The sequence below is a fragment of the Staurois parvus genome, unplaced genomic scaffold, assembly GCF_062004578.1.
Source record: "Staurois parvus isolate SC_StPar_1 unplaced genomic scaffold, SC_StPar_1.0 ptg000288l, whole genome shotgun sequence".
NCBI lineage: Eukaryota > Metazoa > Chordata > Amphibia > Anura > Ranidae > Staurois > Staurois parvus.
Genome location: NW_028318084.1, coordinates 898,134 through 922,261, shown reverse-complemented (window position 1 = coordinate 922,261; position 24,128 = coordinate 898,134). Strand labels below are relative to the sequence as shown.

The 24,128-nt window shown below is 45.0% G+C and overlaps 1 protein-coding gene across 1 annotated transcript in view; it reads right to left on the bottom strand.

The window, feature by feature from the left end:
* Nucleotides 1–24,128, bottom strand: part of ITGA9 (integrin subunit alpha 9) — a 694,926-nt gene that overhangs the window by 98,395 nt on the left and 572,403 nt on the right. The window contains exons 20-22 of the mRNA XM_089682391.1: nucleotides 16,252–16,331; nucleotides 6,020–6,109; nucleotides 1,617–1,725 (exon numbers count right to left, since the gene is read on the bottom strand). Of these exons, the coding sequence (XP_089538517.1) occupies nucleotides 1,617–1,725; nucleotides 6,020–6,109; nucleotides 16,252–16,331 (279 nt within the window). The remainder of the gene's footprint in view (nucleotides 1–1,616; nucleotides 1,726–6,019; nucleotides 6,110–16,251; nucleotides 16,332–24,128) is intronic.

Sequence of the window (24,128 nt, the reverse complement as noted above, 5' to 3'; positions counted from 1 at the left end):
GATCCTGGAGCAGCTCTGCCCCATCAGCTGATAGCAGGGGCACAGGAGGAAAAAGTAATTGTACTCCTGTGACCCACCAGAGAAGTATGACCAAAAAAAGCCTCAGTCATACTTATTTTTTCAAGGTTAAACTTTTTTAATAAGAAGAATGCAGTGAAAAGTTTATGCTACTGAAATACAAGAACAGACGAAGGCTCCTGAAGGTTTATGTTCTCTGCAGTTGTGCATGAATTCTGAGGCAACTGTGTGCCAAAGAAACTCAACTGATTCAGTAGTACAAGCTAAAATTACTCCCACACTTGAGCAGAACTTCTTGTTCTAAAAGTTGTTGCCTTCATGAAATACAGCCAATTCATCCTACATTTAATGACTCCACAAATATTATCTAAAGGACAACTAAACAAAGATGATGGCTCACTCTACACACAACCACTGCATGTTCTTTTCTGGGCAGCTACTGAGAAGCAAGTATTAATAAGAACAAGTAAATCACAAAGTCATCATTATTGTTTATTATAAACTCCTTCAGCTCTTACTAACCTTTCTTTCAGTTACATTGTAATATGCATGGAATAAACATGCTGCCAAGTTAAAAGGGAAATACTTTGCTATAAAAGAATTCACGGTACCTCAGATGACCGCAATTCCACATCTAACCTGTTGATATTAGGAAAATAGATGTAGAAAAATTTCACGTCATTTGTGGTTAGCTAGGTTAAATGAAGGTGAGCTGTTACCAGGGGCGGACTGACAACTCATGGGGCCCCCGGGCAATAGGGGATCATGGGGCCCCTGTGTCCTTGCCCAAACTCAAAAAAGCCTATGAAAAAGGTACCAGGGGCATCTCATGGGGCCCCCTACTGACCCCAGGCCCTTGGGCAGTGCCCGAGTTTCCAAATGGTCAGTCCACCCCTGGCTGTTACTGCTGTTACACCTACAAAAGTACTCTATAATACTATAACATTCTCTTTTTTTTTTATACAGGCAAGACAAATGTGTGTTCACAGAAGGCTTGGGAAATGAGATAAGAACTCACCCCTGGTTCACATCTTTGCTGGTGGTGCCGCTGCGGATCCACACAAAAAATCCGTGCAGCCGCACCACCTGCACATAGGAATGCGGACCCGCAGGCTGGAAATCGCATCCATAGTGGGAATCGAGGTTCCCGTGAGGTCTGCATTTTTTGAAGAAGTGCAAGGACTTCTTCCTTGCATGTCCCGGGGCATGGGAGTCCATTCAAATGAATGGGCTCTCGTGCCCGCTCAAAACGTGGCCCACAGGAACGCGGAGATGTGAACTTAGCCTTAAAATGTATTGACACCAACTTTTCTGAGGGTCTTCTTTGCAAATGTAAATTCTTGTGTCAGGTCCTCTCATCCTTAGTGCCTATTCTTAGCACAAATAAACCCCCCATTATTAGTGTATTTGGACTCTCTTACATAGCTGTACTAGCCATATGTTGATAGCTTTCAGGTTTTAAAATTTTGTGTTGAATGAACTGTTGGATGAAGCTGTGGAAAGACCTCCTGAAAGAAATAAACCATTTCCATACATGTATCCTTTTTATTCTCTTTCCTTTTCTAAATCACATCTGTGAACCATAAAAGTGACCACACCTGAAATGTGAAGTTAAGAGGTTGGAAGTCACATTCCATATCTTGAAGCTGGATGAAGTTAGAAGCATCAATTGTATCACCATACACAAAGGAGGAAGGAGACACGGTCCTGTAAAAATAATCAACAAATTAGGTTCCGTACAGCATCTTCAAATTACATAACCATGCTGGATTTGTTCTTTCAAAAATGATTGGAGATTATAGAGTTCAGAGTTAACAAACAAAACATAAGAACGCGCACCAACCTAGAAATATTTCATGAACAGATACAAATAGATTCCAAATTACTATATGCACTTTACCTTGGATTTTTGTGAGTAGTTTGGCATTTAATTTTATTTATACATTAAAAAGAGTCCTATGGTAATGCACTAGGCTGGTGCTCTTCTAAATTTTGTTTTGTAGCACTGGTTCCCCGAAATGAAAAAAGTAGCAAGGCTGATCCAGTGCGAGACGTTGAGGTCATTAGTGGTGGCTACTTATACAGGTGAAACTCGAAAAATTAGAACATGGTGCAAAAGTTCATTTAATTCAGTGATACAACTTAAAAGGTGAAACTAATATATGAGATAGACTCATTACATGCAAAGCAAGATAGTTCAAGCCGTGATTTGTCATCATTGTGATGATTATGGCTTACAGCTCATGAAAACCCCAAATCCACAATCTCAAAAAATTAGAATATTGTGAAAAGGTGGAATATTCTCGGCTCAAAGTGTCCCACTCTAATCAGCTAATTAGGCCATAACACCTGTAAAGGGTTCCTGAGCCTTTAAATGGTCTCTCAGTCTGGTTCAGTAGGAATCACAATCATGGAAAAGACTGCTGACCTGACACCATCATTGACACCCTCCATAAGGAGGGAAAGCCTCAAAAGGTAATTGCAAAAGAAGTTGGATGTTCCCAAAGTGCTGTATCAAAGCACATTAATAGAAAGTTATGTGGAAGGGAAAACTGTGGAAGAAAAAGGTGCACAAGCAGCAGGGATGACCGCAGCCTGGAGAGGATTGTCAGGAAAAGATTATTCAAAAGTGTTGGGGACTTTCACAAGAAGTGGACTGAGGTTGGAGTCAGTAAATAAAGAGCCACCACACACAGACGGATCCTGGACATGGGCTTCAAATGTCGTATTCCTCAAGCCACTCCTGAACAACAAACAACATCAGAAGCGTCTTACCTGGGCTAAAGAAAAACAGACCTGGTCTGTTGCTCAGTGGTCCAAAGTCCACTTTTCTGATGAGAGCAACTTTTGCATCTCATTTGGAAACCAAGGACCCAGAGTATGGAGGAAGAATGGAGAGGCCCAAGGACCCCGAGTATGGAGGAAGAATGGAGAGGCAAAAGGACCCCGAGTATGGAGGGAGAATGGAGAGGCCCAAGGACCCCGAGTATGGAGGAAGAATGGAGAGGCCCAAGGACCCCGAGTATGGAGGAAGAATGGAGAGGCACAAGGACCCGGAGTATGGAGGAAGAATAGAGAGGCACAAGGACCCCGCATATGGAGGAAGAATAGAGAGACACAAGGACCCAGAGTATGGAGGAAGAATGGAGAGGCACAAGGACCCCGAGTATGGAGGAAGAATGGAGAGGCACACACTGCAAGATGCTTGAAGTCCAGTGTGAAGTTTCCACAGTCTGTGTTGATTTGGGGAGCCATGTCATCTGCTGGTGTTGGTCCACTGTGCTTCATTAAGTCCAGGGTCAACGCAGCCGTCTACCAGGAGATTTTGGAGCACTTCATGCTTCCTTCCGCAGACGAGCTTTATGGGGATGCTGACTTCATTTTCCAGCAGGACTTGGCACCTGCCCACACTGCCAAAAGCACCAAAACCTGGTTCAATGACCGTGGGATTACTGTGCTTGATTGGCCAGCAAACTCACCTGACCTGAACATAGAGAATCTATGGGGCATTGCCAAGAGAAAGATGAGAGGCATGAGACCGAACAATGCAGAAGAGCTGAAGGCTGCTATTGAAGCATCCTGGTCTTCCATAACACCTCAGCAGTGCCACAGGGTGATAGCTTCCATGCCACGCCGCATTGAGGCAGTAATTGCTGCAAAAGGGGCCCAAACCAAGTACTGAGTACATATGCATGCTTCTACTTTTCAGAGGTCCGATATTGTTCTGTGCACAATCCTTGTTTTATTGATTGCATGGAATATTCTCATTTTCTGAGATTGTGGATTTGGGGTTTTCATGAGCTGTAAACCATAATCATCACAATGATGACAAATCACGGCTTGAACTATCTTGCTTTGCATGTAATGAGTCTATCTCAAAATGAGTTTCACCTTTTAAGTTGCAGCACTGAAATAAATGAACTTTTGCATAATATTCTAATTTTTCGAGTTTCACCTGTACATGCTCAGATTGCCAAGATTGAAGACCTGCCCTGACCGTCAGAGTGGGATATTGACTTTGGAGGGCTCCTTTTTTCCTTTAATGTGGACTTTTTATAAGCATACAGACTTAACAAACTATGGACTGACATGTTCAAATACCCATTTAAAATACATTATAAATTGTATGTAGAGACACATCTTCATCCTTTATATGGCACCAAAAACATTTCAGCCAGAACAGAACATCCTCCATTTGTGTTGCACCCCCTCCAAGACACTGCAGCCAATAGTGGGGAGCTCCACCTTTAGTACACATGAGCCGAGGTAACTTTTTTTTTGCTGCTTTAAGGAGAAATGACTTAAAGAAACATTTCACCTTAACCTTTCATGGACAGTGTTTTTGCAAAGGACCTCCCTGACCCACTTTGCTAGCGTTCCCCCTCTGTTCCTTTTTCCTTTTCATCTTGTGACCAGGGGCAGACTGACAACTTATGGGGCCCCCGGGCAATAGGAGATCATGGGGCCCCTGTGTCCTTGCTAAACTCAAAAAAGCCTATGAAAAAGGTACCAGGGGCATCTCATGGGGCCCCCTACTGACCCCGGGCCCTCAGGCAGTCCCCGAGTTTCCAAATGGTAAGTCCGCCCCTGGGTCACACATAATAGAGAAAGTACAGCAATTGCCATCCTAAATATGTGGATATTTGTCACATCTGCAAAATGAACAGTTTATACATAGACCTCTAAGGTTCAGATAAAAGAGATCATAGAAAAGACAGTGGCAGGGGCGGACTGACCATTTGGAAACTCGGGCACTGCCCAAGGGCCCGGGGTCAGTAGGGGGCCCCATGAGATGCCCCTGGTACCTTTTTCATAGGCTTTTTTGAGTTTGGTAACCCTATCAAGGTACCATTCTTGATTCACTGAGCTCCTGAGAGCGACCCGTTCTTTCACCAATGTTTGTAGAAGCGTCTGCATGCTTATATGCTTGATTTTATACACCTGTGGCCTTGGAGGTGATTGGAACACCTGAATCCAATGATTTATAGGGTGTCCCAATTCTTTTGGCAATACAGTGTGTGTGTGTGTGTGTGTGTGTGTGTGTGTGTCTGTGTACATATATATATATATACACACACACACACGCACACATTTGCATACATACACACACTACTCATGTACTAAACTCATAATATTTCTACCCACCGCTTGCCTATATGTGAAACAAGATCATGCTGGTTCAGGGGCAGACTGACCATTTGGAAACTCGGGCACTGCCCGAGGACCCGGGGTCAGTAGGGGGCCCCATGAGATGCCCCTGGTACCTTTTTCATAGGCTTTTTTGAGTTTGGGCAAGGACACAGGGGCCCCATGATCCCCTATTGCCGTGGGGCCCCATAAGTTGTCAGTCCGCCCCTGGACAGTGGTGCTCATTTACTAAAGGGGCATCAGCTCTTTAATAGAGTCTGTACACCCGGGGGTGGGGGTTGGGAAGGATCAGCAATCATGTGAACACTATAATTGGCTGTCCCAGTGGTCACATAATCGGGAGGCCAGTTCTACCTTCACCAGTAGTTATTGAACAAGAGCGTTTTTTGACAGGGGCATCTCGTGGGGCCCCCTACTGACCCCGGGCCCTTGGGCAGTGCCCGAGTTTCCAAATGGTCAGTCCGCCCCTGCTTGTGACAATACTCTGAACAGGCAAAGTGACAGTGTCTCCAACGTTGACAGACTTAACATTTTAACAAAAGAGAAATTCAGGAAGTCAATGTCTTTTTTTTTCATTGTTGCTAATCTGCTAATAACTGTATGGCAAATTAGAAGTGAACACCGGCAGATGTGAAGATGAAAGCTGATAATGTCTTTTATTAATACTGGAAAGAGATGTGAACACAAAACTAACGATAACAGCAATATATCCTGTTTTTACAGTCTGGGAACCAATGGCTAGATGAAAGCTTGTGCCGGAAAGTTTGATATATAAACATAAAAAGAATGTGATTTTCCACTGAAGATTGTACACTTCCTTTGTATTGCTATAGGATGACAGTTGGTGGCTTACCCTGTAACTGATGAGTCCACTTCGTGCCTTAGAGGCACTGCCAGAATGAGGGTGTTGTCATGCAAGGACTCTGCCCGCTCAATGTTTCCGCTGTGGACAAAATATAATCAACGAACTATTAAATGTCATTAAGCAGCTTTCCATATCAAGCACACCCATCTAATACATGTATAAATAGAAGCAGCTTACTCTTCATTTTTTTGCCTATGGACAGCTGCTTGAAATATTAAAGCTTAACCACTTGCCCTCCAGAAGATTTACCACCCCCCCCCCCCCTTCATGACCAGGTCAATGTTTGCTATATGGCACTGACAATCATGCGGTCATGCAGCACTGTACACAAATGAAATGTATATCATTTTTTTTTTTCACACAAATAGAGCTCTTTTGGTGGTATTTGATCACTACTGGGTTTTTTATTTTTTTGCACTAAAAATTTAAAACGACCAAACATTTTGAGAAAAAACAATATTTTTTACTTTTTGCTACAAAACACATTCCATACAATGTTTTTAAAAATAACAACATTTCTTTATAAGTTTAGGCCAAAATGTATTCTGCTACATCTTTGGTAAAGAAAAAAAAATCCTAATAGGCGTATGTAACGGAGCCGGAACCCAGACCGCACTGAGTTTCTCTGTTATACCACAGCTTCCCCTGTCCGAACACCATCCACGGACCACACCCTTGAAATCCCTCAGGAAATAGACAGCACCCAGCTCTTCTTAACACAGGAAGCCAACTTCTTTTATTTTAACACAAAACACAGGATATATACACAGGGCGGGGAAACACAACCAGGAACAGGAATCACATCATCACCCCTCCCCATCCAACCAAGACACAGAACAATGGGATGAAGCACATGGCATAAAACAATAGGCAACCACATGGCAGGGACAATACAGGGACACATGCATCCCATAATAGTTGGCTGGACAGGAAGACACAGCACAATGGGGGGTAGCACATGGCAAACAAACAATGGACAGCCACATGGCTGAGAACAAAGACAAAGGACAACACACAAATGCACAATACTGGGACATTCACACCCTGTACCCCTAAACAGGCACAGGGTGGGTTAAACATAATGATTTGGGGAGATGATACAGAGGTCCCCCCACCCCCAAAAGTCACTCCCGTCACAGTGTATATTAATTGGTATGCGTGAAAATGATACCATCTACAAATGATGGTATGTATACTGAATTTTGTTTTTTATACTAGTAATGGCAGTCAGCAACTAGCGGGACTGTGATAGTATGGCAGGCATTCTGACACTGGCTAACTGACACTGACATGAACAGTGACACTAATACAGTGATGCACTAACACTGTACTAATAACACTGGGCAGAAAGGAGTTAACATCTGGGGCAATCAAAGGGTTAACTGTGTGCCAAACTATATGTGATATGTCATAAACATAAATAGTGCAGCGCTAGAAATGATGTATATAAGTGCACCAATAAAAATATCGGTAAAAAATGGTTCAGAGTTATGTAAATTATATCAAATGATGTAGACCACATGGTGTGTGAATATAGTTTTCAACAAAAATACAAATACAGTAATACCATTTATATCGCACTCCTTCACTTCACTAATTATATGATGCACAATATAAATGATAGTCCAATAAATATCTAGTGGTGAAAAAACCACGGATGAACTGAGAAGAAAGTGACTTGATTAGATCCCAGTGACAAATTATAAACCAGCGTCGTGCAGGAAAAATGAGTAAATTGCACACTCACCAGAGGCGCAATTTAAATGCGCATTTGTGTCATATACACCAGAGGTCCCTCCAGCTATGGATAGAATGAAGCCTGGAATGGATGACTCCACGATGGGAGGTACCGCATCTTACCTATTCCGAGGGCGTTCTGGTCCGGTCACATGATCTCTCCAGCAGCCAGCTTCAGAGAAGAGGAGAGGTCACTGACAATGGCTGCAGAGTGCGGGTGATTATGTCACTCATAGCCTAAGTATGGGGCATCCATTGTCATCTGCCCCTCTCTACACTGAAGCCAGCGCTGGTACGTGATCATGTGACTGGACCGGAGCTACTTCAGAATAGGTAAGTATATACATCTTTCATTTTATAGGGGAGTTAGAATAGGCTTAGAATGAGGTAGGAGAAGATTTAAGCTTAGTTAGGTTTCCACTTGCCATCCTCTTGATGAAGACAGCAGTTTCTCCAGTTAAAGTGTTACTAAACCTACACCATTATAATCAGTCTGTATATACAGTGAAGCATGTCTGTTAAACTCACTATGGAACCTAAGGGGTTAATCCTCTGCATTGTGTAAAATGGATGTTTGATCCTGTCTTCTCTGATTCTCCCCTTCTTCTAATGTCCCTCTCTTATCTCCTGATAAGACATATCGTGTGTAGACACTGCACATGCTCAGTTTGGTGTATTGCTAGAGAGGTTTTTATTGTTCTTGGGAGAGTGCATGTGATCAGCACAGGGCCAATCAGCACTGTCCAGACAGAGGTCAGAGGTTCTGCATCCTAGAGAAAACTCCTCCTACTAGCTTTAACCAGTGCTCTACTGGATACTGATAGGAGTCACAAGACTGCTCTAACTACTGATGACAAAAGGTATTTATCAGTTTATATTTACTAAAATAATTGCATTTCCATGTTCTGTGTACTTTTGGAGCATGATCACTAAATTATAGGACTCCTTCAATATAGGAATAAATAATATACTAACATATTTGACAAACTGGGTAGATCATTTTTTGCTCTGCAAAACAGTAATATTATTGAATATTAATAAAAAATGTAGATAGTAAAAATTGTGGTGTCCACCTAATATAGGTGGTCAGTGTAACAGTGCCCCCTTGCATTGGTGGTCAGTTTAGCAGTGCTCCCTTGCATTGGTGGTCAGTGTAGCAGTGCCCCCTTGCATTGGTGGTCAGTGTAGCAGTGCCCCCTTGCATTGGTGGTCAGTGTAGCAGTGCCCCCTTGCATTGGTGGTCAGTGTAGCAGTGCCCCCTTGCATTGGTGGTCAGTGTAGCAGTGCCCCCTTGCATTGGTGGTCAGTGTAGCAGTGCCCCCTTGCATTGGTGGTCAGTGTAGCAGTGCCCCCTTGCATTGGTGGTCAGTGTAAGCAGGATATCAATTTGCCATTGCTCAACACTCAAGGAACTCCTAGAAACTTCTGGAGGTACCACCCCAGACCCCTGGTTGAGAAAGACTGCTCCACTCTATTACATCTGAATTTTGCATATTTATATATTTGTTAAAAATACAAATTTTTATAGGTATTCTCATCTATCAATATTTATACAATATTGCAAATTGACACTTGATACCAGGAATGTTCTGATTGTTTCCTTTTCCTGCAGATTGCAGGCAGTGTGATCATTTTTATTGATCATAACAATAACATATTTGGTTTTCCATTGTTGACTTTTTTCTACTCTGCGGTAGTCCCTCATACAGGTTAAAGTGATATTAACCACTAGCCTACCGGGCACTTCTACCCCCTTCCTGCCTACAGGGCACTTCTACCCCCTTCCTGCCTACAGGGCACTTCTACCCCCTTCCTGCCTACAGGACACTTCTACCCCCTTCCTGCCTACAGGGCACTTCTACCCCCTTCCTGCCTACAGGACACTTCTACCCCCTTCCTGCCTACCGGACACTTCTACCCCCTTCCTGCCTACCGGGCACTTCTACCCCCTTCCTGCCTACAGGGCACTTCTACCCCCTTCCTGCCTACAGGGCACTTCTACCCCCTTCCTGCCTACAGGGCACTTCTACCCCCTTCCTGCCTACCGGGCACTTCTACCCCCTTCCTGCCTACAGGGCACTTCTACCCCCTTCCTGCCTACAGGGCACTTCTACCCCCTTCCTGCCTACAGGGCACTTCTACCCCCTTCCTGCCCACAGGGCACTTCTACCCTCTTCCTGCCTACAGGGCACTTCTACCCCCTTCCTGCCTACAGGACACTTCTACCCCCTTCCTGCCTACAGGACACTTCTACCCCCTTCCTGCCTACAGGACACTTCTACCCCCTTCCTGCCTACCGGGCACTTCTACCTCCTTCCTGCCTACAGGACACTTATACCCCCTTCCTGCCTACAGGGCACTTATACCCCCTTCCTGCCCAGGCCAATTTACAGCTTTCAGCGCTGTCACACTTTTAATGACAATTGCTCGGTCATGCAACACTGTACCCATATGAAATTTTCATAATTTTTTTGAGACAGATAGATTTTTCTTTTGGTGGTATTTAATCACCTCTGGGATTTTTATTTTTTCTTAAACAAACCAAAAACCACTGAAAATTTTGAAAAAAAATCATTTTTTCTTAGTTTTTGTTATACAATTTTGTAAATAAGTGATTTTTCTCCTTCACTGATGTGCGCTAATGAGGCTGCAGTGATGGGCACTGATAGGCTGCACTGATGGACACTGATAGGTGGCACTGATAAGGAGGCACTGGTAGATTGCACTGATGGGCATTGACAGGCATCACTGATGGGCACTGATTGGCAGGACTGATACATGACACTGATACATGACACTGATACGTGGCACTGATAGGCGGCACTGATTGGCACTGTTAGGTGGCACTGACTGGCACTGTTAGGTGGCACTGACTGGCACTGATGCACACTGATAGGCGACACTGACTGGCACTGATAGGTGGCACTGATTGGCAGCACTGATAGGTGGCACTGATTGGTATTGATAGGTGGCACTGACTGGCACTGATGGGTGACATTGAAAGGCAGCTCAGATGGGCACTGATATGTGGCATTGATGTGGCACTGATGGGCACCGGCACGTGACACTGATGGGCACAGGCACGAGGCACTGATGAGCACTGACAGGTGGCACTTCTGGGGCCACATTGATCATCAGGGCACACTGATCATCAGTGCCCTAATGATCAGTGTACATGTCCCCTCCGCGGAAAGCCGATTACTGGCTCTCCTCTCCTCTGTCAGCGTGACAGCTCGAGAGGAAAGAAATGCCGATAACTGGCATTTCCGTGTTTACATGTGATCAGCTGTGATTGGACACAGCTGATCACATGACCGAGCCGACATCTTCGGCTCTTTCCGTGATCCGCTGTGTCCGAGGGCGATCGCCGCGCTGCACGCTCCCTGAGCCGCGCATGCGCAGTAAGAATGGTAGGACGTCATATGACGTCCTATCAGAACAAGAGAACCACCTTGCGCCCGTCATTGTACTATATGGCGGGCGGAAGATGGTTAAAGGCATATGTTTTATGGTTTAAAAATAACAAACACGTTATACTTGCCTGCTTTGAGCAACGGTCCTCCTCTTATTGAGCCCCAGGCCGATGCTCCTGGCACCTCCCCCCTGCTGAGTGCCCCCAGAGAAAACCGTTTGTTATGGGGCAAACTTGCATGCTAGCTCCTGAGCTCTGCACCTTGTGTTCATTGACATACAGGGTGGAGCTCAGCCCTGCCCCCCTCCCTCAACACTGACTGTGATTGACAGAAGCAAGATCCAATGGCTAATGCTGCTGTCTCTGAGCAAATAAGGAGAGAGAGAGCCAGGAGAACATCTGCTCTTGTGCACATCACTGGATCGAGATCAGGCTCAGGTACGTATAAGAGGGGGCTGGTTGGGAGCTGCACACAGAACTTTCAGCCTTTAGAACCACTTTAATGTTCTTTCTAAGTATTTACAGAGGGACAGCAAATCTGTAGCATCATATTTTAATGGATTCAGTGTAATTGCACATGAAGTGCAATGAGGAAGGAAAGCACCTCTAAGGGAGAAGATTAGAAGTGGTCACCAACGTAAGCCATCCATATAGTATAGGCTACAAAGAAATCTGTCACCCTGAAATTAGAGATTCAGACAGACATGGCAGAATGAAGGTAAATATACTCTGAATGGAGTAGTAGTGTATATTATAGAATTACTACATATCTTCTCATCACTGCTTACAATGAATTATAACATTTTCATTTTTGCAACAGTTGTCTCTCAATAAAAAAAACACCACATCAGTATCTAAGTCTAGATGGTGTGTGATTTAATAGAAAGCAATGCTTTGATACATTAAAAAATATATTTTTTTCTTCATTTTTAGTAGGGAGTTGTTAAACCCCCCGTTAGTTTTGCTGACTGTTTCTTATTGGGGAGATTTTCCTTCACTTCCTATCATGGATATGGAAAAGGAAGTGAAAGCAAACCACTGCAAAGTGGGAGAATTCTCCTTTAAAACAGCTGTCTCCAGGACAAGGGCCTCATTGGAAGATTGCTCTTCTACTCCTGCTCTGGGGACTACTGAAAATTTTAGAAATTCCAATAATAATTCTCTTTCAGCCCTTACATGGTTCACCATAAACTTTACCAATTTACTGAGTCTCTGGTGTGATTATCACAGGAATCAGCAGCAACAGGCAAACACAGAATAGTGATACAGAAACCCAGGCCTGCCTCTTTCATTCTTCTGATACAAAAGACTTGTGGATGAGACCCTACAACTGACATGACTCTAAGGGTTCTGTAGCTATCCCTCTGTGTCCCTTTGAGTTACTATCATTCTGAAAAGGGTTTTTTGCATTTCCTAAACGTTTTTGATTTGAACCTTCTGCGTGATAACAAAGAAAACAGTTATATCAAGGGTTCTGAACCAGGGGTATCTATACCTCCAGGGGGTATATGAACCAAAATGATGACCATATGGAGGAACTTTACTAAAGCTGGTTCACGCAGAATCTCTTGCACCTGTGCATGGTAGCCAATCAGCTTCTAATCTCAGTTTATATATAAAGAAAATGCAGCGCTGTGTGATGTTACTATATTTCAGGCAGATATAAATAATAAATGAAACCAAAGCAAATGAATAAATGAATAAATAAATCAATAAATAAATCAAAGTCCAGTAATGGTGCTCGCTGATTCCCATTTCGCCACGTGAAGGCGCTTCATCTCTACTATCTCCAGCTCCTGCCCATTACCAGACCAGAAAAGAGAGGGGAATCTCCATGATATCATATACACATGCGTATTATTAATACGTTTCTGGTTAGTGCGCATTTCTAACTTTTGCACTGGGAATCTGTCAAGGTCCTACCTTTTTACCAGAGGTTATGTTACTGCATGTGCTGACATCCATCTTGGATCTCTGCAGAGCATGGTGGGAATCTTTTATGCCTTCAGGTCTCTGAGGTCCATCCCCCAGAGGGGTGTGGCTGATGACATATAAGCCTGTGTTCCGCACATGCTCTTTGCACTTGTGTCTTGTGTCTTTGTGTTGCTGTTACTCTGTTCTGACTCTCGTGACTCTCCTGTAATCTGACTCGGCTTGTGACCTGACCATTCTGTGTGTTCTCCTTTGATCTGACCCTCCGTTGCTGAACCTGGCTCGTGACCTGTGATTCTCGTCTGCTGTCCTGTACCGTTTTTGTCTCGTTGTTGTTGACCCGGCCTGTCTGACTACTCTATTGTCTTTACCACTAGCTACACGCCATTGGCGGCGGCCATTACCGCAGCGGGGGGGCCGCGACCTGGTTCCTGGCTGCGTCAAGTCCATCCCCACCATCAGGGGCCCTGGTGAAGGGCAGCCTGGGACATAGACTCCGCGCCCTGAGGGACTTCGGTCTGTGGGTGGTGGTTGTCGTCAGCCTGTGCGTTACATTGATATTAGGCCTGCCTGTCCGTTTCCCAGCTCCTGCCCTGACAGAATCAGTGAGCACCATTACTGGACTGTGATTTATTTATTGATTTATTTATTCATTTATTCATTTGCTTTGGTTTCATTTATTATTTATATCTGCCCGCAATATAGTAACATCACACAGCGCTGCATTTTCTTTATATATATATTTTTTTGGACTTTTATGTGTTTTCCTTGAGTGTTCAGCTGCTGACCATTGGAGCACTCACTGTATTTTTTATACTTTCATGCATTTGTTCTAATCTCAGCTTGTTCAATGAAGCTTTAGCAATAAAACCTGGAAGCTGACTGGTTTCCATGCGGAAGTGCACGAGATTCTGAGTGAACCAGCTCTAGTAAATAAACCCGTATGGGACTGGATTAATTAATATTTAAATTAATTTTAAAAAGTTAAAACAACATTCCCTGCATATGGAACCTGAAATTAGAGTGTAGAAATCGCCTTGCTTTGCCAGATGACATATGAGTAACATTGACAGTAACCAGGGGCGGACTGACAACTCATGGGGCCCACGGGCAATAGGGGATCATGGGGCCCCTGTGTCCTTGCCCAAACTCAAAAACGCCTATGAAAAAGGTACCAGGGGCATCTCATGGGGCCCGCTACTGACCCCGGGCCCTCAGGCAGTGACCGAGTTTCCAAATGGTCAGTCCGCCCCTGACAGTAACTGTACTGTAATGGATAAGTTCACCTTTGTAAAAAAAAAAAGAATGAATAAATAAAAAAACGTGCATAGTAGCCTAGAAAGCATTGCACCCGCGGTCAACAGATCACGGGTGCCATGCAGGACTTCTGCAGACCTGTCTGTATATCCGTGTACTCGTATCTCATATGAGCAGGCAGATATACACAAACAGGAAGAGAGAACAAACTACCGCAGTGCTTCATTGAGAACTACAAGCCCATAGCTGCAAAGGCTGTCGGGACTTGTAGTTTTTAATTCACAGAATTCTGTCAATGAATGATCATGGAAAGAAGATCCCTGGTGTGCTGTCACAGCGGGGACTCTGGGGGGAGAGTTGGGTGGGAGCAGCTGCAGTGCTAACAATTTACATGCAGGGGTGGACTGACAACTCATGGGGCCCCTGTGTCCTTGCCCAAACTCAAAAAAGCCTATGAAAAAGGTACCAGGGGCATCTCATGGGGCCCCCTACTGACCCCCCGGGCAATAGGGGATCACGGGGCCCCTGTGTCCTTGCCCAAACTCCAAAAAGCCTATGAAAAAGATACCAGGGGCATCTCATGGGGTCCCCTACTGACCTCGGGCCCTCGGGCAGTGCCTGAGTTTCCAAATGGTCAGTCCGCCCCTGGTTACATGTTACACCTTGAATACAAGTGTAACATGTTAGAAAGGTTGAACAAATCCTTTAATTTCATGTTTTGATTGCACTAAAAAAACAACAAAATTGCACTAGTTGTAGTTTGTTGGTGTATTTGTGATTTGCCATTTTTAGATAAGTACTAAACCCCGGACCCTGCATTCACTATATCTGGTCTTTCACTGTAAACAGAACATGGAAATGCTATTATTTTTGTAAATATAATCTTCTAAATACCTTTTCTCATCAGCAGTTAGAGAAGTCTTGTGATTTCTATCAGTGTCCAGCACAGCACTGGTTAAAGCTTGTAGAAGGAGTTTTCATTCTCCCCTATGAGGCTGCAGGACCCCTGACCCCCTTTCTGGCCCTGTGCTGATCACATGCACTCTCCTAAGTAAAAAAAAAAACCTCTAGCAATACACACCAAACTGAGCATGTGCAGCTTGCCCCCAAAGCCCTGTTCTATCAGGAGATGGATTGGAGACAGTAGAAGAAGGGAGGATCAGAGAAGAAAGAATCAAACATCCTTTTTACACAGTGCGAATGATTAACCCCTTAGGTTCCACTGAGAGTATAACAAGCATGCTTAATGCACATACAGACCGATTTTGCTGTTGTGGGTTTAGTAACACTTTAACATTAATTTCTAGCTGCAGTATATATATGAAAATTAAAACCAAGACTGGTGATGAGGATGAGTCAATCGAGCAGAAAGGGCAGGGGCGGACTAACAACTCATGGGGCCCCCGGGCAATAGGGGATTATGGGGCCCCTGTGTCCTTGTCCAAACTCAAAAAAGCCTATGAAAAAGGTACCAGAGGCATCAAATGGGGCCCCCTACTGACCCCGGGCCCTCGGGCAGTGCCCGAGTTTCCAAATGGTCAGTCCGCCCCTGGTATGGAGATATATTTGTAATTTATTCATAAGATAGAAATGATTATCTTAAATAAAAAAGGGACAATTATTTCAACCTCTTGTGATTATACACGACCTTGTATAAATAACCGGCTTCTTTTAATAGTGTTTCCTATACAGTGTACTGCTTTCTTATAATAGTTTCCTGTAAGTAAATTACAGTTGCATTCTTAAAATAAAGAACAGAAGTAGTGATCATCCATTAATGAAGGAAGAATAAAGCATCAGAAAGGTTGCATTGAGTAATTTATGAACTCCAAAACACTGGAAGTAGAAGGGATATTATTATTTCAGGTAGCGATTTATATACCTTTGTGCAGTGACCAGGAACTGAAGAATATCATCATCTCCAGACAGGTGGCTGGTATCAAAGATCACACTGAAGTTATACTGCCGGAAACAAGCAAAACAAAACAATAATTAGCAATATAGTTACGATTATTATTATTATTATTTTGAATAAACTTTGAAGACAGTCATATATTTTAAGTACGTGACGCTTACTGAGCTACTGAGTCTTCAGAGCAGGTGATCAGTGTTTCCGTATGATATGAATTCTAACTATACTTTGTAGTCTTGCATTCTGTTTTATGATGGCCATACATCAAATGATAAGCAATCAATCATAAGTTTCATCATTTTAAATGACCATTTTATTATTATTATTATTATTATTATTATACAGTATTTATAAAGCGCCAATAGTTCGCTCAGCGCTGTACATTACACCATTTGAAAACATTTGCCTGAAAATAGTACATTTAACACAATAAAAAAGACAAATTAGGTAAAAATCCATTATTTTTCTCTACTTTTTTGTGTCAGACCAATACAAACAAAAGAAATAAACATGAGAATGCCTAAACATTTGTAATTGCAACAATTTTCTGAGCAAAGTGGTACATTAGCTGACAAAAATGTAGGGATGTCAATATTTTTGGCCATGACTGTACATTTATGCTTTACAAAATATAATTTTAAGGTAAATGTATATGAATATTAACCCCTTGCCCTCCTGAGGATTTACCCCCCTTAATGACCACGCCTCTTTTTGCTACTCGGCGCTGCACTAATTAAACTGATAACTACGCGGTCATGCAACGCTGGACCCAAACAAAATTTACGTCCTTTTTTTCACACAAATAGAGCTTTCTTTCGGTGGTATTTGATCACCTGTAAGCTTTTTATTTTTCACGCAATAAACAAAAAATACCAACAATTTTGAAGAAAAACGATATTTTTTACTTTCAGCTATAAAAAATATAAAGTAAACTCAAAATTAGTTATAAATTTAGGCCAAAATATATTCTGCTCCATGTTTTTGGTAAAAAAAAATCCAAAAAAGTGTATATTGATTGCTTTTTGTGAACGTTATAGCATCTACAAACTATGATATAGATACTGCAATTTACGTCATTTTTTGCTATACAGCGCTGCGCTAGTTTAACGGACAATTGCGCGGTCATGCAATACAGTACATAGATGAAATTTATGTCCTTTTTTTTCACACAAATAGAGCTTTCTTTCGGTGGTATTTGATCGCCTGTGCGTTTTTTATTTTTTGCGCTATAAAAAAAAGGCTGACAATTTTGAGGAAAAAAAAAAATATTTTGGACTTTTTGCTATAAAACATGTCCAGTAAAAAAAAATGTAAAAATCAAACTTAGTCATACATTTTTGTCAAAATGCATTCTACGACATGTCTTTGCTAAAAAAAAAACAATACGTGTAAATTAATTGGTTTACGTGAAAGTTATAGCGTTTACAAATGGCGGGAAAGATACTGGGATTTTTAGTTTTTTTTTATACTAATAATGGCGGCGATCAGCGACTTATGGCGGCGATCAGCGACTTATGGTGGCAATCAGGGACTTATGGCGGCGATGAGCGACTTATGGCGGGACTGCGGCGGACATTCTGACATTGGGGGGGTACTGACTTGGGGTCACTGACATCCCCAGTGACACCAATACAGTGATCAGTGCAAAAAAAAAACACTGACACTGTACTAATGGCACTGGGGAGGAAGGGGTTAAGTTTATTTTGCAGGGAAGGGTTATCTGTGTGAGGGGAGTGTTTTACTAGGGGGCGGGGGTGTGTGCTGGATGGGAACACGGCTGATCGGGAGAGTGAAACTCTACTGTCCCGATCAGCTTGTCCTCGAGCTGTCAGGGAACTGACAGAAAGCACAGCTACTGCAGCTGTGCTCTCTGTCAGCGATTGCCGCCGATCGCCGGTAGATAGCCGGTAAGGACCGGCTGTGACCCGGCGACTGACATCCGCGGCTGTGATCGGCGGGACAGGTAGGGCGGCGGCGCGCCTCGCGCGCGCCCCCTACCTGTTTACAAAACACACATGGTTAAGCAATGCTGGGATATTTCCTAGTATAAACAGAGACTTGCATAATATTTAAATGTGAAATGTAGATTTTTTTTAACTATACTGATTTAGGTCTTTGAATTTAAAAAACAATATTTCACATATCCAATTATTTCTACCTCTGGGAACCAGGGGCTCTTCCATTTTACGCAGAAGTTAAAACAGCACAGGAAAATATTTAAGACATGAGAGGCACAGGATGTCTTACATGTAATCGTTAGCATGTTAAACTACTTGCTGGTACATTCCACTTTTATTTTTATGGGCAAAAAAAGTATGTTTACATTCTTGTACTGAATCAGGAATGCTCACATATAATTGATTCTGGCCTTTACAGTAATAAATCATTAAATGGAAATACTGTGAAATGTGTCATATATATCTACTGTCTCTACTACACATAAAAGTATTAAATATTCTGACAGTGCTTTAATCCTGGCACACGCAGTCATTTTCTAGCAATTATAACCACTTTGAAGCAGGTTTCAGTTTTAGAAGAAGTGATGAAAACAATCTACAATCCCTATTTCAGCTGTTCATGGTAGGTTGCCTGAAATTGCCAGAATGTGTTATGCTTATGGCCAGCATAATATTTTCCCTGATTCCATGCTAAACTGATAGTGGGTCATTTTAGTAGTGAATATTCAGTTATTGATGTTAACAAAGTGATGCAGTTTACATTTTAAAGTGGAAGTCTGGTCAAAACCTAGCTAAGCTTAACCACATGCCGCCCAGCCACTGTAGAAATACGGCGGCAGGGCGGCACGGCTGGGCAAAAGCACGTTTTAAAACGAGTGTTTTGAAAACAGGTAGGAGGCGCGCGCGAGGCGCGCTGCTGCCCTACCTGTCCCACTGATCACAGCCGCGGATGTCAGTCGCCGGGTCACAGCCGGTCGTTACCGGCTATGTTCCGGCGATCGGCGGCAATCGCTGACAGAGAGCACAGCTGCAGTAGCTGTGCTTTCTGTCAGTTCCCTGACAGCTCCTGACACGCTGATCGGGACATAAGAGTTTATCTGTCCCGATCAGCGGTGTTCCCTGTAGTGCACACCCCCGCCCCCTAGTAAAACACTCCCCCTCACACAGTTAACCCTTTCCCTGAATAATAAACTTAACCCCTTCCTCCCCAGTGCCATTAGTACAGTGTCAGTGGGTTTTTTTTTGCACTGATCACTGTATTGGTGTCACTGGGGATGTCAGTGACCCCAAGTCAGTACCCCCCAATGTCAGAATGTCTGCCGCAGTCCCGCCATAAGTCGCTGATCGCCACCATAAGTCGCTGATCGCCGCCATTATTAGTATAAAAAAACCTAAAAATCCCAGTATCTTTCCCGCCATTTGTAAACGCTATAACTTTCACGTAAACCAATTAATTTACACGTATTGAGGTTTTTTTTTTAGCAAAGACATGTCGCAGAATGCATTTTGGCAGAAATTTATGACTAAATTTGATTTTTTAATTTTTTTTTACTGGACATGTTTTATAGCAAAAAGTCCAAAATATTGTTTTTTTTTCCTCAAAATTGTCAGCCTTTTTTTTTTATAGCGCAAAAAATAAAAACCGCACAGGCGATCAAATACCACCAAAAGAAAGCTCAATTTGTGGCAAAAAAAGGATGTAAATTTCATTTATGTACCGTATTGCATGACCGTGCAATTGTCCGTTAAACTAGCGCAGCGCTGTATAGGAAAAAAAATGGCGTAAATTGCAGTATCTATACCATAGTTTGTAGACGCTATAACTAGAGATGAGCGAAGAAATGAAAAATTCGATTCGACTGATTCGGCGAATTCGTGGACAATATTCGATTCGAGTCGAATAAATTCGCTGTGAATTTAACTTAAAAAAGGGTGTTTCTAGGCTTCAGAGAGACTTAATATTAGTGCAGAACACTGTACCTTTAATTTAAATGCCCTTGGAGTCTGCTGGGGAAGAGAAATAATACTGTCTGTCAGTATGACATGCAGATGAGTGCCGTCGATCTTAGAATCACTGCACACTTCACTCCTTTGGCCAGTCACGGGGCCAAAACCAGTGTTTGGAGCCACAGTGTGGCGGTGGAGGCAGCAGCAATGGGAGGCCATACAGCAACCTATGACAAAATGGAAACCAGCAGGAGCGTGAGGAGACCTGAAAGTGGCACATGGCAGAGTGGGAGCAATGGGAGGCGGTACAGGGACCCAGGTCACACTGTGGGCCCAGCAGCAGCGTGACCAGGCGGTACGGGGGCCCATGGCCGATATGGGGCTTGGTGGCACCTATGGAAGGCCTGTAATCTGCCAGCAACCTATGACAAAATGGACAACCGCAGGAGTGTGAGGAGATTTCAAAGTGGCACATGGCAGAGTGGAAGCAATGGGAGGCCGTACAGGGACCCAGGTCACACTGTGGGACCAGCATCAGCGTGAACAGGCGGTACGGGGGCCCATGGCCGATTTGACCTCATTCATCCCATAGTCCTGCCGACTCACGAATAGCGTGGCCTCCTCAAAGGGCCTGAGCAAGCGCAGGTGTCACACATGAGCTGACAATGGCTGACATCTAAGTTACACAGGGAGTACCTTTATCCGCTTTTAACATCAGGAAATCTGTGATGGCCTTTAGCTGTTCGTAAAGGCGGTCTAACATATGTAGGGTTGAATTACACCTTGTTGCAACGTCACAGCATGAGGAGTCGGTACGGGGGCCCATGGCAGATTACATGTCTGGCAGCAGCAATGGGAGGCCCGTAATCTGCCAGCACCCTATGTCAAAAAATTTAACACACCAGCAGTGTGAAGAGACCTGAAAGTGGCACATGGCAGCAGAGTGTGGCGATGGAGACAGCAGCAATGGGAGGCCGTACAGGGACCCATGAGAGACTCTGGACTTGGCAGCAGCATGAGGAGGCGGTATATAGGGGCCCATGGCAGATTAGGGGCCTGGCAGCAGCTATGTGAGGCCCGTAATCTGCCTGCACCCTATGTCAAAAAATTAAACACACCAGCAGTGTGAAGAGACCTGAAAGTGGCACATGGCAGAGTGTGGCGATGGAGACAGCAGCAATGGGAGGCCGTACAGGGACCCATGACAGACTCTAGACTTGGCAGCAGCATGAGGAGGCGGTATATAGGGGCCCATGGCAGATTAGGGGCCTGGCAGCAGCTATGTGAGGCCCGTAATCTGCCTGCACCCTATGTCAAAAAATTTAACACACCAGCAGTGTGAAGAGACCTGAAAGTGGCACATGGCAGCAGAGTGTGGCGATGGAGACAGCAGCAATGGGAGGCCGTACAGGGACCCATGAGAGACTCTGGACTTGGCAGCAGCATGAGGAGGCGGTATATAGGGGCCCATGGCAGATTAGGGGCCTGGCAGCAGCTATGTGAGGCCCGTAATCTGCCTGCACCCTATGTCAAAAAATTAAACACACCAGCAGTGTGAAGAGACCTGAAAGTGGCACATGGCAGCAGAGTGTGGCGATGGAGACAGCAGCAATGGGAGGCCGTACAGGGACCCATGAGAGACTCTGGACTTGGCAGCAGCATGAGGAGGCGGTATATAGGGGCCCATGGCAGATTAGGGGCCTGGCAGCAGCTATGTGAGGCCCGTAATCTGCCTGCACCCTATGTCAAAAAATTTAACACACCAGCAGTGTGAAGAGACCTGAAAGTGGCACATGGCAGCAGAGTGTGGCGATGGAGACAGCAGCAATGGGAGGCCGTACAGGGACCCATGACAGACTCTAGACTTGGCAGCAGCATGAGGAGGCGGTATATAGGGGCCCATGGCAGATTAGGGGCCTGGCAGCAGCTATGTGAGGCCCGTAATCTGCCTGCACCCTATGTCAAAAAATTTAACACACCAGCAGTGTGAAGAGACCTGAAAGTGGCACATGGCAGCAGAGTGTGGCGATGGAGACAGCAGCAATGGGAGGCCGTACAGGGACCCATGAGAGACTCTGGACTTGGCAGCAGCATGAGGAGGCGGTATATAGGGGCCCATGGCAGATTAGGGGCCTGGCAGCAGCTATGTGAGGCCTGTAATCTGCCTGCACCCTATGTCAAAAAATTTAACACACCAGCAGTGTGAAGAGACCTGAAAGTGGCACATGGCAGCAGAGTGTGGCGATGGAGACAGCAGCAATGGGAGGCCGTACAGGGACCCATGAGAGACTCTGGACTTGGCAGCAGCATGAGGAGGCGGTATATAGGGGCCCATGGCAGATTAGGGGCCTGGCAGCAGCTATGTGAGGCCCGTAATCTGCCTGCACCCTATGTCAAAAAATTTAACACACCAGCAGTGTGAAGAGACCTGAAAGTGGCACATGGCAGCAGAGTGTGGCGATGGAGACAGCAGCAATGGGAGGCCGTACAGGGACCCATGACAGACTCTAGACTTGGCAGCAGCATGAGGAGGCGGTATATAGGGGCCCATGGCAGATTAGGGGCCTGGCAGCAGCTATGTGAGGCCCGTAATCTGCCTGCACCCTATGTCAAAAAATTTAACACACCAGCAGTGTGAAGAGACCTGAAAGTGGCACATGGCAGCAGAGTGTGGCGATGGAGACAGCAGCAATGGGAGGCCGTACAGGGACCCATGAGAGACTCTGGACTTGGCAGCAGCATGAGGAGGCGGTATATAGGGGCCCATGGCAGATTAGGGGCCTGGCAGCAGCTATGTGAGGCCCGTAATCTGCCTGCACCCTATGTCAAAAAATTAAACACACCAGCAGTGTGAAGAGACCTGAAAGTGGCACATGGCAGAGTGTGGCGATGGAGACAGCAGCAATGGGAGGCCGTACAGGGACCCATGACAGACTCTAGACTTGGCAGCAGCATGAGGAGGCGGTATATAGGGGCCCATGGCAGATTAGGGGCCTGGCAGCAGCTATGTGAGGCCCGTAATCTGCCTGCACCCTATGTCAAAAAATTTAACACACCAGCAGTGTGAAGAGACCTGAAAGTGGCACATGGCAGCAGAGTGTGGCGATGGAGACAGCAGCAATGGGAGGCCGTACAGGGACCCATGAGAGACTCTGGACTTGGCAGCAGCATGAGGAGGCGGTATATAGGGGCCCATGGCAGATTAGGGGCCTGGCAGCAGCTATGTGAGGCCCGTAATCTGCCTGCACCCTATGTCAAAAAATTAAACACACCAGCAGTGTGAAGAGACCTGAAAGTGGCACATGGCAGCAGAGTGTGGCGATGGAGACAGCAGCAATGGGAGGCCGTACAGGGACCCATGAGAGACTCTGGACTTGGCAGCAGCATGAGGAGGCGGTATATAGGGGCCCATGGCAGATTAGGGGCCTGGCAGCAGCTATGTGAGGCCCGTAATCTGCCTGCACCCTATGTCAAAAAATTTAACACACCAGCAGTGTGAAGAGACCTGAAAGTGGCACATGGCAGCAGAGTGTGGCGATGGAGACAGCAGCAATGGGAGGCCGTACAGGGACCCATGAGGGACTCTGGACTTGGCAGCAGCATGAGGAGGCGGTATATAGGGGCCCATGGCAGATTAGGGGCCTGGCAGCAGCTATGTGAGGCCCGTAATCTGCCTGCACCCTATGTCAAAAAATTAAACACACCAGCAGTGTGAAGAGACCTGAAAGTGGCACATGGCAGAGTGTGGCGATGGAGACAGCAGCAATGGGAGGCCGTACAGGGACCCATGACAGACTCTAGACTTGGCAGCAGCATGAGGAGGCGGTATATAGGGGCCCATGGCAGATTAGGGGCCTGGCAGCAGCTATGTGAGGCCCGTAATCTGCCTGCACCCTATGTCAAAAAATTTAACACACCAGCAGTGTGAGGAGACCTGAAAGT